The sequence below is a fragment of the Myxine glutinosa genome, chromosome 12, assembly GCF_964187855.1.
Source record: "Myxine glutinosa chromosome 12, kmMyxGlut1.1, whole genome shotgun sequence".
Classification (NCBI taxonomy): Eukaryota; Metazoa; Chordata; class Myxini; order Myxiniformes; family Myxinidae; genus Myxine; species Myxine glutinosa.
The window spans coordinates 95544944-95558258 of NC_136272.1; the positions used below are offsets into that span (position 1 = coordinate 95544944).

General features: G+C 45.1%; 1 protein-coding gene across 1 annotated transcript; it reads right to left on the bottom strand.

Moving 5' to 3' along the window:
* Nucleotides 1–442: 442 nt before the first annotated feature.
* LOC137437209 (protein FAM200C-like) lies at nucleotides 443–9080 on the bottom strand. Its single transcript, XM_068131575.2, has 2 exons — nucleotides 8973–9080; nucleotides 443–2209 (listed from the first exon to the last, which is right to left on the bottom strand). Exons 1-2 carry the CDS (start codon nucleotides 9078–9080, stop codon nucleotides 443–445), a joined length of 1875 nt encoding a protein of 624 aa, XP_067987676.2.
* Between the last annotated feature and the right edge of the window lie 4235 nt (nucleotides 9081–13315).

Genomic DNA, 13315 nt, shown 5'->3' on the forward strand with positions numbered 1-13315 from the left:
TGTAGGGACAATGACAGGGAGATCAGGAGAAGTGGTTGAAGTATTGGTCAGAAGAAGAGTGGACATATGTTGTGTGCAAGAGATGAGATGGAAGGGAAGTGGTGTGAGAATGGTGAAGGGTAGGCAGGGACAGAAATACAAGTTTGTGTGGCAAGGGTGCCTGGAGGGCGTGAATGGTGTTGGTGTCCTGTTTTCTGAGGAGTTTGTAGACAGTGTGGTGAGTGTGACTAGAGTGAGTGATAGGTTGATGATGGTGAAAATGATGATTGGAAAGCTCTTGGTCAGCGTTTCTCAACCTTTGATGGCCCATGGCCCCCCTACCGAGTCGCTTAACATTCGTGGCCCCCTGCCCTTCAATAAAAGATGCAGATTCCTTTTTATGAAATTTATTTACTCAGTCTTAAAAGATAAATCAAAGTAAACATTTTTCTAAGCAATACAATCAATGAGACACTTGCTGTTGGGCTTGTCTGACGAGGCCTCTTATGTCCGGCTCCGTCTTGGACACAGCAAGGCGAATATCGTTCCCAACGTCAAGACGGTTTCTGGACTTCGTTTTAATGGTCGCAAGGTCAGAAAATCCAGATTCGCAAAGATATGTTGTGGCGAATTGAATGAGCATTACGGATGCCTTCTTGCTGAGTAGTGGATACGCATCCTGAACAGACAACCAGAAGGTGGAGAGGTCTTCTTTGTTACTGAAGACCAGCTTCATTGCTTTTGAAACCTTCAACTCTGCCAGCTCCTCTGCTTCGTCTTCAGTAGGTTCAATTTTGGCGTTGAACGGGTCTTTGTGCCACGGAACATCCAACGGTGCATCGTCGAAATACGATTTGAACTCAGCGGAGAGATTGTCGAGATGTCTAGTGATGCAATCTTTGATGCCGACGGGAAGCTCAATCCTCTGCGTCTGCAGGTGCTCGTCCAAGAAAGGAAACGAGGCAGTGGACCCGGCCTTGATTCGTGCCTGCCAGACTTCCATTCTAGCAAACAGTCCGGCAAGCTTGTCTTGAATGTCACTGACTGTCACATCATGGCCTTGCAAGGACTGGTTCATTTCGTTGAGTTGGCCGAATATATCGGCCAGGTAGGTGAGCATCATGACGAACTCTTCATTGTCGAAGTGGACATGGAGGTTGTTTTCGTTGTCTCGCAGGAAGATTTCCACCTCAACCCGGAGTTCATACAGCCGAGAGAGGCATTTCCCCCTCGATAGCCAACGGACTTTGGTGTGGAACAGAAGTCCAACATGTTCCGCTCCCATTTCGTTGGCCAGTAGTTGGAAGAGCCGATGATTTTTGGCCTTCGCACGAATGAAGTTGATCACTTTGACCGCGACGTCCATGACTTCCAGCAAACGAGGCGGAAGAGTCTTTGACGCAAGAGCGTATCGGTGTAGCGAACAGTGGGAGGACGTCACATGGGGCCATTCGTTCTTCACAAGCGTGACGAACCCTCTGACGCCGACCATCGCTGGGGCACCATCAGTACAAATGTGCTTGAAATTCTGCCAACCGTGTCCGTTAGCTTCAAAAAAAGAGTCCACAATAGCTTTGATATCTGCCGCTGTCGTTGTGGTTGGTAGGGTATTGCAGAACAAGAACTCTTCCTTCATCTTTCCCTTTCTCTCGTAGCGAGCGAAGGCGATCAACTGGCTCTCCAGGGCGGTGTCGGTAGACTCGTCTAATTGAAGGCTAGCCTGGAGCGTGCTTTGTTTGATTTCGGAGCAAACTTGACGGCACACATCAGCAGTCATGTCGTCAATCCGTCGTCGGATCGTGTCATTAGAGAGCGAAACTTGCTGGATCTTCTTTTTCGCCTCTGGTCCGATCATCAATTCCACCATTTTCTCTGTACATGGCTTGATAAGGTCCTCAGCAATAGTGTGCGGCTTCTTGCACTTCACAATTCGGTATGCTACTTCGTAGCTGGATTGAAGAGCAGGTTTTTCTTCTGGCCGGAATCCAAATTTGGGAAGTGTCGCTTCACGGTCATATCGTGATCGTTTCGCAGACAGAGCGTCGATATTATCTTCCTTCCTTCCGGGATGCATCTTGTCGCGATGGTTTGAAAGTTTGGAAGGACGTAGTGACGCATTTGACATCACGACCGAGCAGTGCAGACATTGCGCGCAGTCCACGCCATCTCGACTGACATTCGTGAATCCAAACTTGACATAGCTGTCATTCCATTTTCGAGCCTTCGACATCTGAGAAAAAAATTGCAAATACGAATTAATTACTTTTGTAACGGTAATACAGTAAGGTTGAAAATTAGGTTTAGAAAAGTGCTCTGGAGGGAAGGAGAAGAAAGGAAGTAGAGATGTAAAGAAGCAGAAAGAGATGGAAAGAAACTCATCTACCCTTTTTTAGAGAAGGTTAAACTCATCTACCCTTTTTACTTTGACACTATGACCAGAGACTCGTCACCTTAATTGTACATTACAAGCTTCTGCATTCTGAATCGCAGTTTTTCGGCGTCCGCTCGTGGCCCCCCGGTCGAAGGCCCGTGGCCCCCTTGGGGGGCCACGGGCCCCCGGTTGAGAAACGCTGCTCTTGGTGAACTCATCTCGGGATATGCTCCGCAGGTTGGTCGGAGCGATGAAGAGAAGGACAAGTTCTGGTGTGCGATAGAGAAGCTGATGGAAAACGTGAAAGATGAGGAAGTTGTTGTGGTAGGAGGAGACCTAAATGGACATGTGGGAAGGAGTATGGATGGTCTTGACGGAGTTCATGGGGGTTACGGATATGGTGTGAGAAATGGAGAAGGTGAAAGGATTTTGGAGTTTGCTGATGGAGCTGATTTGTTGATTTGTAATACTCAGTTCCAGAAAGAGGATAATAAGCTTGTTACATACACGTCAGGTGGGTCGACGACAACCGTTGACTACCTGATGGTGCGTAGGCGAGATAGGGGGCACCTCCGAGACACAAAGGTGATCCCGGGGGAGGAGGCTGTTTCACAGCACCACTTGGTTGTCTGCGACGTAAGGGTGAAAGGTGCGAGGAGAGCTCAGCGGGTGAAGTACCAACCGAGAATGAAGGTGTGGAGGTTGAAAGAGGTGACAGTAAGGGAGGCATTAAAAGAGAGGCTGAGTAGGGTCGAGGATGATGTGGTTGAGCTTGAAAGTGGTTGGATGTCAATGAAAGCTAGTCTGTTGGGAGCCGTTGGTGAGGTATGTGGATGGACAAAAGGACCACCGAGGCACTCGGAAACATGATGGTGGGATGATGAAGTTGGAAAGAGGATTGACGAGAAGAGGAAGAAGTTCAAGGAGTGGCAGAAGGCGAAGGGTACGGGAGCAGAAACAGCAGAGCATGAAAGTTATAAGGCAGCCAGGAAGTCTGCAAAGAAAGAGGTAGCAAAGGCACAGGAGGCATGTAGGAAAATGTTCGGAGAACGCTTGGATTCGGAAGAGGGTCAGAAAGCAGTATTCAGGATTGCAAAGCAGATAGCGAAGGAGAGGTGTGATGTGATGGGGGTGAGCTGCTTGAAGGATGAAGTGGGACAAATCGTTGTCGACCCAGATGGAATTAAAGGAAGATGGAAAAGATATATGGAAATGCTGTTGAATACAGAGAATGAATGGGATGGCAACATAGAGAGTAACCCAGTTTTAGGACCGGCAGAGAAGATAACTGAGAAGGAAGTTGAGGAAGCGATAAAAGCAATGAAGGGTAGAAAAGCGGGAGGGCCGACGGGAGTTGTGGGAGATATGTTGAAGGCAGCAGGAAGTTGGGGTGTGAAGAGAATGACAGTGATCTGTAATCTGGTGGTGAAAGAAGGCCGCATTCCAGTGGATTGGGAACTGAGTACCCTCGTCCCTCTATACAAGGGGAAAGGTGACCCTCTGGAGTGTGGCTCGTACCGAGCGATAAAGTTATTGGAGCATGGAATGAAGGTATTGGAAAGGGTGTTGTAGAGGAGGATAAGGAAGAAAGTGAAGATCGACGAAATGCAGTTTGGATTTATGCCAGGAAGAGGAACGACAGACGCTCTTTTCATTGTGAGGCAGTTGCAGGAGAAATACATGGAGAAGAGGAAGAAGTTGTTTCTTGGGTTTGTTGATCTGGAGAAAGCATTCGATCGGGTTCCACGCAAAGTATTGACATGGGCATTGAGGAAGTTAGGAGTGGAGGAATGGTTGATCAGAGTAGTGATGGCAATGTACAAAAGAGCGCGCACAGCTGTAAGGACGAAGGACGGGAACAGTGGTGAGTTTGAGGTGAAGGTGGGAGTGCATCAGGGGTCGGTACTAAGTCCACTACTATTTGTAGCTGTGATGGAGGTGCTGGCTCAGAACGTAAAGGAGGGTTTACCGTGGGAGTTGTTGTATGCAGATGATCTGGTGTTGATTGCGGAAAGTATGGATGGACTGAAGGAAAAGATGAACACGTGGAAGGAATGTATGGAGACAAAAGGTCTGAAGGTGAATATCGGAAAGACGAAGGTGATGGCAAGTGGTAAAGCATGTGGTGAGGTGGAAAGAACTGGGAAGTGGCCCTGTGCTGTGTGTAGGAACGGTGTCGGAGTGAACTCCATTCAGTGTACAATGTGCGCTGAGTGGGTTCATCAAAAATGTAGTGGTCTGAGAGGGTCATTAACCAGTGTGGCAGCTACATTCAAATGTAAGGTGTGCACAGAGGGAGCTGCAGATGGAGGAAATGTTGAGTTGGATCTTGGAGACGGCGTGAAGCTGGAAGGTGTGAAAACATTTTGCTACCTCGGAGACATGCTGAATGGAGAAGGTGGATCAGACTCGGCAACGGTTGCTCGAGTGAGATGTGCATGGAAGAAGTTTCGGGAATTGAGTGGCGTGCTGATGATGAGGGGAGTGTCGTTGAAGCTGAAGGGAAAGGTGTATGCTGCATGTGTGAGAAGTGTTATGATTTATGGGAGCGAGACATGGGTAATGAACGTAGAGCAGCAACGAAGGTTGGAAAGGGTGGAAATGCGAATGGTTCAACGGATGTGCGGAGTATCGTTGAGAGAGAGGAAGACAAATGATGAATTGCGAAAGATGATGGGAATATAGCCTGTGATTGATGCTGTGAAGAGGAACAGGTTGAGATGGTTTGGTCATGTGTTGAGGAAGGATGAAAGTGACTGGTTGAGAAGAGTGATGGAAATGAATGTAGAAGGAAGTAGAAGACGGGGAAGACCGAGAAAGACTTGGCTAAAGATGGTGGAAGAAGAAATGCGGGCAAGGGGGTTAACAAGGAGAGATGCAGAAAATAGGGCAAAATGGAGAAGATTGTCATGGGGACCGCAAGGCTAACCCCTGCTCTAGCAGGGAAAATGGCCTTTAAAATGCATGTTGTGTTGTTGTTGTCTCTGTTCTCTTCACCCTCTCTTTTGCTCAAGGTCAACTGCCATCTGCTTGGAAATCAGCCAACATCACCGCTTTACACAAAAAGGTGCAAAAACAGATCCTAGCAACTACAGCCTTCTCCCAATTATCAGCAAAGTCATGGAATCCATCATTGCTTCGGATATGAAATCTTTCCTCTTCTCCAATGGCTTGATCTCTGATCATCAATTTGGTTTCAGACCAGGTCACTCTACTCTGGACATGCTGCTTCTGCTGTCTCAACAATGGATGGAGGTCCTCAATGCCAAACAGGAAATTAGAGCTGTCTCCCTCGACATATCACGTGCCTTCGATACGGTCTGGCACCCCGCTCTGCTCACCAAACTCTCCTCCTTTGGTATCCATGGAAATCTCCACGCATGGCTGGCGGACTTCCTCTCTAGTCGTAGTCAACGTGTGGCCTTGAATGGGTTTCTCTCATCTCCTCTTCCTGTTCAGGCTGGAGTTCCCCAAGGCAGTGTTCTGGGCCCTGTGATTTTTCTGGTCTTCATCAATGATCTCTCTGACTCTTTTGAAAATCCTCTCTATCTCTTTGCTGATGACTCCACTCTCTGACACTCCATTCCTCATCCCTCAGTTCGGCAGTCTGCAGCCTCCTCACTCTCTGCAGACCTGGATAAAATCACAGACTGGGCAAACAAGTGGAACATGACTTTCAATCCTGACAAATCTCGCACTCTTACGATGTCTCTCCGAAAAGACCGACTGGACAACCCTCCCATCCACTTTCTGAATAATCCTCTCCAAGAAGTTCTGTCACTCAAGCTTTTGGGTCTCACTATCTGCCATGATCTTTCCTGGGAAAACCACATTTCCAAGCTGCCCTCCAAAGCCAGTCGCCGACTGGGAGGAGTGCCGTCATGTGAAGTCCTTCCTTGGCACACCTGAGCTCCTCACCACATACAAGGCTTTCATCCGCAGCTCAATGGAGTATTGCTCTCCCCTCTGGGCTGGTGCTCCTGCCTCACACCTCGCTCGTCTTCACGCTGTTGAAACCAAAGCGTTCAGAATCATTGGAATCTCCCGCGATGACGCTATCTCCGAGGGCCTTTCACTTACTCACCGCAGGCAGGTTGGTGGTCTTTCCGTCTTCTACCGACTCCTCTCCAGTCTAGCCCCCCCTAGGCTGGAGTCTGTGCTCTGTCCCCCAAATATTCCTACAGGTCGCACAAGATCTGCCTGCAAACCTCTTATGGTTAAACTGCCAAAATCAAGACTCTCTGCTCACCTTCACTCCTTCATTTCCTCTTTTCTCCCGCCTCTGGAACAAACTCCCTCACTCTCTTCAATCCCACTCCTCCCTCTAGGTCTTTAAAACAGCTGTTCACCACCATCTATTATCTTCCCCAATCCAAAACCTTGATCTTTTCTACCCCTGCTAATTTCACCCCAAATCCACTTTTTTGAAATACCAACTTCTTTCCTGGAAGTCCTTGGTGTTCTTGCGTTTTATACCTATCCTGCCTCCCCCCAAGTCCTCTCCCTCCCACACATCTCCCGATGTCCCTGCTCTCAAATGTTGTGTTTGTGTGCTTCCTCCCCTTTCCTCCCCATCTTGTCTACCGCTCCCCTTTTTATATACTTTGTTTGCTTGCTTGTTTGTTTGATTTGTTTGTTTGATAAATGTTAGCTCTTTCACGAGCCTCGATTCTGTATCCAAAAAAAAAATAAAAGCTTCCACAAATATCAACCGATTCAGATCAAACTTGACATGCAGCATCCTTACCCCAAGGACCAGGTTGGTATTACATTTAAGCCCGATCCGTTGAAAAATGGCGGACTTAGGCGACCATTGTGCTTTTGGTCATGAAAACGACGTTAACACTCTAGCGTCCACAAATATTAACAGATTTTGATCAAACTTGGAATGTTTAACCCTTACTACACAAGGTAGGTTGCTATTGCATTCCAACCCGATCCGTCACAAAATGGCCACCATATTGTTTTCAGCTCCGAAACGACGTTAAGACTTTAACATCCACAAATATTTATGGATTTTGATCAAACCTTGTTGGCTTTTCATTGAAGTCAAATCTAGTACAGACAACTGACCTACTTTAAAGTTGTCCAGTCAGTTCAGTTGAGTTCTGCTTCCCTGGGAGCTCTAGTTTATTTAGGACTTAATATTTCCTTTTAAATCAGAAAATAAAAATAAATGGCATTGACAAAATTAATGATACCATACACTTAACATTTGGTAGTCCATCCTTTGGACAAAATAACTGAGGTCAAGCGCATCCTATAGCCATGAATGAGCTTCCTACACCTCTCTATTGGCAGTTTGGTTCACTCTTCTTGGGCAAACTGCTCAAGTTCTCCCAGATTTGAAGGGTGCCTTCTCCCAACTGCTGTTTTCACATCTTACCACAGGTGTTCAGTGGGATTTAGATCTGGACTCATTGCTGGCCACTTAAGAACAGTCCAGTGTTTTGTCTGGAACCATTCCTGGTGCTTTTTGAAGTGTGTTTGGGGTCATTTTCCTGCTGCATGACCCATGACCTTCGACGGGGACCCAGCTTTCTGACACTGGGTTGAACATTGTGCTCCAAATGCCTTGTTAATCTCCTGATTTCATGATGCCATGTACACATTTAAGGTACCCAGTGCCAGGGGCAGCACAGCATCCCCAAAACATCACTGAACCTCCTCTATATTTCACTGTAGGGAAAGTGTTCTTTTCTTTGAAGGCTTCATTTTGTTTTCTGTAAACAGAGCTTTTGGGCTTTCTTATGTCTTTCTCTTTCTCTTTCTCTTTCTCTCTCCAGTGGGGTCCTCCATATAACCCCCTTTCATAGAGTTGGCGACATGGTGTTAGTTGAAACTGTTGTACCTTGTGTCTGAAGGTCAGCTTGGATCGGTTTGGCAGTTGATTGAGGTGCTTTCTCCGCCATTTGAACAATGCTTCGCTGTAATCTTCGATCAAGTTTGCACTTGCGGCCACATCCATGGAGATTGGCTGCAGTGCCATGGGCCCTAAACTTCATGATAATATTGCATACGGTGGACACAGGACCATCAACCTCTCTGGAGATGGACTTGTCGCCTTGAGATTGTCCATGCTTTGCTACAATCTTGTGTCTGACTGTTATGGATTCGTCACTTCCGCCTTTGTGGTTATTATATACTTGTAGGATTTTTAGTTTCAGGTAATATTATTGTTAAGATTTCTGTGTGAAATGGACATGACTTTAGGAAAAGGTCAAAATAAATGTTTGTGGAGGAAAACGAAAAACGTGGAAAAGAAACCGGAAGAGGAGGAAAATCAACGGGGAAAGAGACGGCCGTGAGTTGCATCGAGGCGGCGAGCGGACTTCCGCGATATTGGTCGCGAATGAATTGAGGCTTCCCGTGAAAGGGATTGCCTGCGACATCGTCCCATATTGCAATTGCAATTAAACCTGCATCTCAGTTTTTGCTACAGAGCGTGAACTATTGTTGGTGGGAAAGCAAGGGCCTCCATTACAGGCCGATCTGCCATTTTTCCTTGAAGAGGCCGTCTGCCTTGAGCATCGTGTTTTGTCGTTGGGATTCCCATATCGACATCATCATGTGGATCGCTGTTGGTTCACATATCTGCTTAATTCCCATATCGACCTCTCACCTCGTAACTCCTCATCTGCAGCCGCGCAGATACCTGCCTGTTGTTCTTGCTGTTCTGTACGACTTCGACCTTCACTCTGCGTGGGGATTCGTGCACGCACTTTGGCATTGTTACATTCCACTCACGTTTGGCGTATCGTGAGTTTATTGCTTTGAGAGCATTGGGGAATGATGGTACCATCATATGTATTGTTCATGAGATGCAAGTGATATTTTCATGGTACTTTCGTAAAGTGTTATTATTGTGTGTGTGAGAGTTCTTAATACAATTACTTATTTTGTTCGACACAATTGCATTGGTGTGGTTTTACCATGGTTTATTAGAACACTCAAAATAACAAATCTTTATGCCGCGTTCCCTCTCGAGACTCTGTTGGGCACCGACCGCAACCGGAGTTTGCGGAGGTAACACGTAAAACTGACCTCAGACAATTATCTGATTTTCTTTCTTTTCTCCAACCGGAAGAGGAGGAGGAAAGTTGAAACTTTTTGCGGTACACACAGTGACACAAAACAGCAGAATGTCTCCTTTTCTCTATTCAAACTGGTTGAATGAGTGGTTTTTATATTGCAATCACCTGCAACTCTCACTACAGGTGAGTTCAATTCCAAAGTAAAGGAGAATCACCTGCTTGAAATCTAATTATTTCTAACAACTTCTAAAGGGTGCCAATAATATTGTCCGGGCCATTTTAGGATTTCTGTGTGGAATAAGCTAAGATTTAGTAATTGTTTCACCTTTTTTGGTTTTGTTCCACTGCAAACGAAAGGAATACATATGTGGATACCAAAATATTTTTTAATTGTCCCCCGTTGCACCACGGAGCGAAAGGGGACTATGGTTTTCCCCTCCGTCTGACTTTGGGCTTTCTTATGTCTTTCTCTTTCTCTTTCTCTTTCTCTCTCCAGTGGGGTCCTCCATATAACCCCCTTTCATAGAGTTGGCGAAGTAAGCGAAGGACCGAATTCTAATTTGGTGTGTGGGTGCAACCCACGTCAAAATCCAAGATGGCCGCCGCCATTTATGTCTGACGCCATGTATGTCTGAACCTTGTGAGCGGAATATCTTGAAAAATAAGCGAAGTACCAACTTCTAATCTGGTGTGTCGGTGTATCTTGGCATAAGGAAGAACGCTATTGAAAATTGGGTCGCCACGTCAAAATCCAAGATGGCCGCCGCCATGTGTCTGAACCTTGTGAGCGGAATATCTTGAAAAATAAGCGAAGTACCAACTTCTAGTCTGGTGTATGGGTGTATCCAGGCATTAGGAAGAACGCTATTGAAAATTGGGTCGCCATGTCAAAATCCAAGATGGCCACCACCATGTATGTCTGAACCTTGTGAGCGAAATATCTTCAAAAATAAACGAACTACTAACTTCTAATCTGGTGTATGGGTGTATCTACACATAAGGAAGAACGCTATTGAAAATTGAGTCGCCACGTCAAAATCCAAGATGGCCGTCTTGCGTCTTCCACTTTGTCAACTCACATCACTTCAACGACAGGGGACCGAGGCGTAACGCTTGTTTCAACAATTTTCTGGAAGAAATTGTGCATTATTTATAAAACGTGCAATGGTGCCAATATCTTTGGCCACAACTGTATTCACCAAAGTAACAAGGAATTATTTACATAAATACACAAGGGAAATTAACAGGTTAAGACAAATGTGAGCCCACGAGGAATAGCACAAGGAGAGTGGTTAGTGATTAAAGTGAGATGGGAGGCTTATTAAATAATTATTTTGCTTCAACCTTTTGCACAATAACAACGAGGGCAGTTCGCAATAGCTGAGAGAACAGAGCAGCTTCATGTGATGTTAATCAGGCAGATAAGTATGATGTTAACAAAGCAGATAAATGTTATGTTAACAGAGTAGATAAATGTTATGGTTACAGAGCAGATAAGTGTGATGCTCACATAACAGACAAGTGTGATGTTAACAGCACAGACAAGTGTGATGTTAACAGCACAGACAAGTGTGATGTTAACAGAACAGACAAGTGTGATGTTAACAGCACAGGCAAGTGTGATGTTAACAGCACAGGCAAGTGTGATGTTAACAGCACAGACAAGTGTGATGTTAACAGCACAGACAAGTGTGATGTTAACAGAACAGACAAGTGTGATGTTAACATAACAGACAAGTGTGATGTTGACAGAACAGACAAGTGTGATGTTGACAGAACAGACAAGTGTGATGTTAACATAACAGACAAGCGTGATGTTAACATAACAGACAAGCGTGATGTTAACAGCACAGACAAGTGTGATTTTAACAGCACAGACAAGTGTGATGTTAACAGCACAGACAAGTGTGATGTTAACATAACAGACAAGTGTGATGTTAACAGAACAGACAAGTGTGATGTTAACAGAACAGACAAGTGTGATGTTAACATAACAGACAAGTGTGATGTTAACATAACAGACAAGTGTGATGTTAACATAACAGACAAGTGTGATGTTAACATAACAGACAAGTGTGATGTTAACATAACAGACAAGTGTGATGTTAACATAACAGACGAGTGTGATGTTAACATAACAGACGAGTGCGATGTTAACATAACAGACGAGTGCGATGTTAACATAACAGACGAGTGCGATGTTAACATAAAGCCTGAACAGCTCATTGGTGTCAGGACAGGTACTCTAGAGGATTGGAGAGTAGCAAATGTCGCACTATTATAACGGTTTGTACTACCTTTACAATTGAACTCTACTATACTGCCATTTGTTGTTTATACCACGCTGTGTTGACACTGTGTTGGAGGCATTTTGTGTTCTCCAAGAGAAGTGCTCTTATTGTCACAGTTCCTAACGTCTTGACATTTGATCAAGTATGATGTTGAGGTGATGGGCCAGGTGTAGTGTGAGGTCAACAAGTGTTGGCTCCCCTGGGTTTGATAAGTTCATTATGCCAGTGAATCTTCTCCTTGTTTGATTTTTCCACCTGTTCATATTGGCATTGTCTTTTGATACCTGATTGTTCAAAATGGCACTTTGTGAACACTCAGTATATCAAATGGCCAAGCAGTCGATATATTTTTCTGAATGATTACAGGAATTATTGAATTCACTTAGCTTCCATACCTCAATCATTTAACCCGTCATCAATTTCACATCCAATTTTCTCATTCTATGCAAATGCTTTATTTGAGCATTTTACTTATTTACAATGCCTAGAGAAAGTCTACACACTCTTTCAAAAATTTCACATTTTGTTGCCTTACAACCTGGAATGAAAATGCATTAAATCAGACTTTTTCCACCTTTATTTACCACATGGTAACCCAGAACTTCCAAGTGAAAAACAAATTCTACAAGTTTCAGAAAATTAATTACAAATACAAAACTAGAATATTTTGGTTGGATAAGTGTCCACCCACCTTATAATAGCAATTGTAAATTAGCTCAGGTGTAAGCAATCACCTTCAAAATCACACACCAAGTTAATTGGCCTCCACCTTTGTTAAATTGAAGTGATTCTGATCTTTTCAGAATAAAATTAGCTGTTCCTGTAGGTTTCCCTTGCTGGGTAGTGCATTTCACATGAAAGACTCCACCATGAGCACCAAAGAACTTTCAAAAGACCTCCGGGATAAAGTTGTGGAAAGGCACAGATCAGGGGATGGGTATAAAAATATTTCAAAGGCCTTGAATATCCCTTGGAGCACACTCAAGCCAATCATTGAGAAGTGGAAGGCATATGGTACCACCAAGACCCTGCCGAGGTCAGGCCTTCCCTCCAAACTGGATGACCAAGCAAGGAGGAGACTGAACGGAGGCCACCAAGAGGCCAATGGCAACTTTGAAAGAGCTGCAGGCCTTTATGGCAAAGACTGGTCACTGTGTGCATGTGACAACAATATCCCAAACACTCCACAAGTCTGCCCTGTACGGTAGGGTCAAGAAGGAAGCCATTACTCAAAAACGCCCCCCTTGAATCCCGTTTGAGGTATGCAAAATACCACTCCAGAGATTCTGAAGCCATGTCGCAAAAACGTTTGTGGTCTGACCAAAACCAGGATGGAACTTTTTGGCCTTGATGAAAAACGTTACGTTTGCTGCAAACCCAACACAGCACATCACCCAAAGAACACCATCCATACTGTGAAGCATGGTAGGGGCAGCATCATGTTATGGGGATGTTTCTCATCAGCAGGGCCTGGGCTCTTGTCAGGATAGAAGGGAAAATGGATGGAGCAAAATACAGAAAAATCATAGAGGAAAACCTGCTCCCCTTTGCAAGAAAGTTGAAATTGGGACGGAAGTTCACCTTTCACCATGACAACGACCCGAAGCACACAGCCAAAGCTACACTGGAGTGGATAAGGA

Bases quoted from the DNA above. Each gene is read 5' to 3' on its own strand.
- LOC137437209 (XM_068131575.2), bottom strand. From the start codon at position 9,080: ATGCCAAAGTGCGTGCACGAATCCCCACGCAGAGTGAAGGTCGAAGTC. The intron at 2,210-8,972 runs GTGAGAGGTCGA...TTTTTTTCTCAG, and splicing joins TGCAGATGAGGAGTTACGAG to ATGTCGAAGGCTCGAAAATG.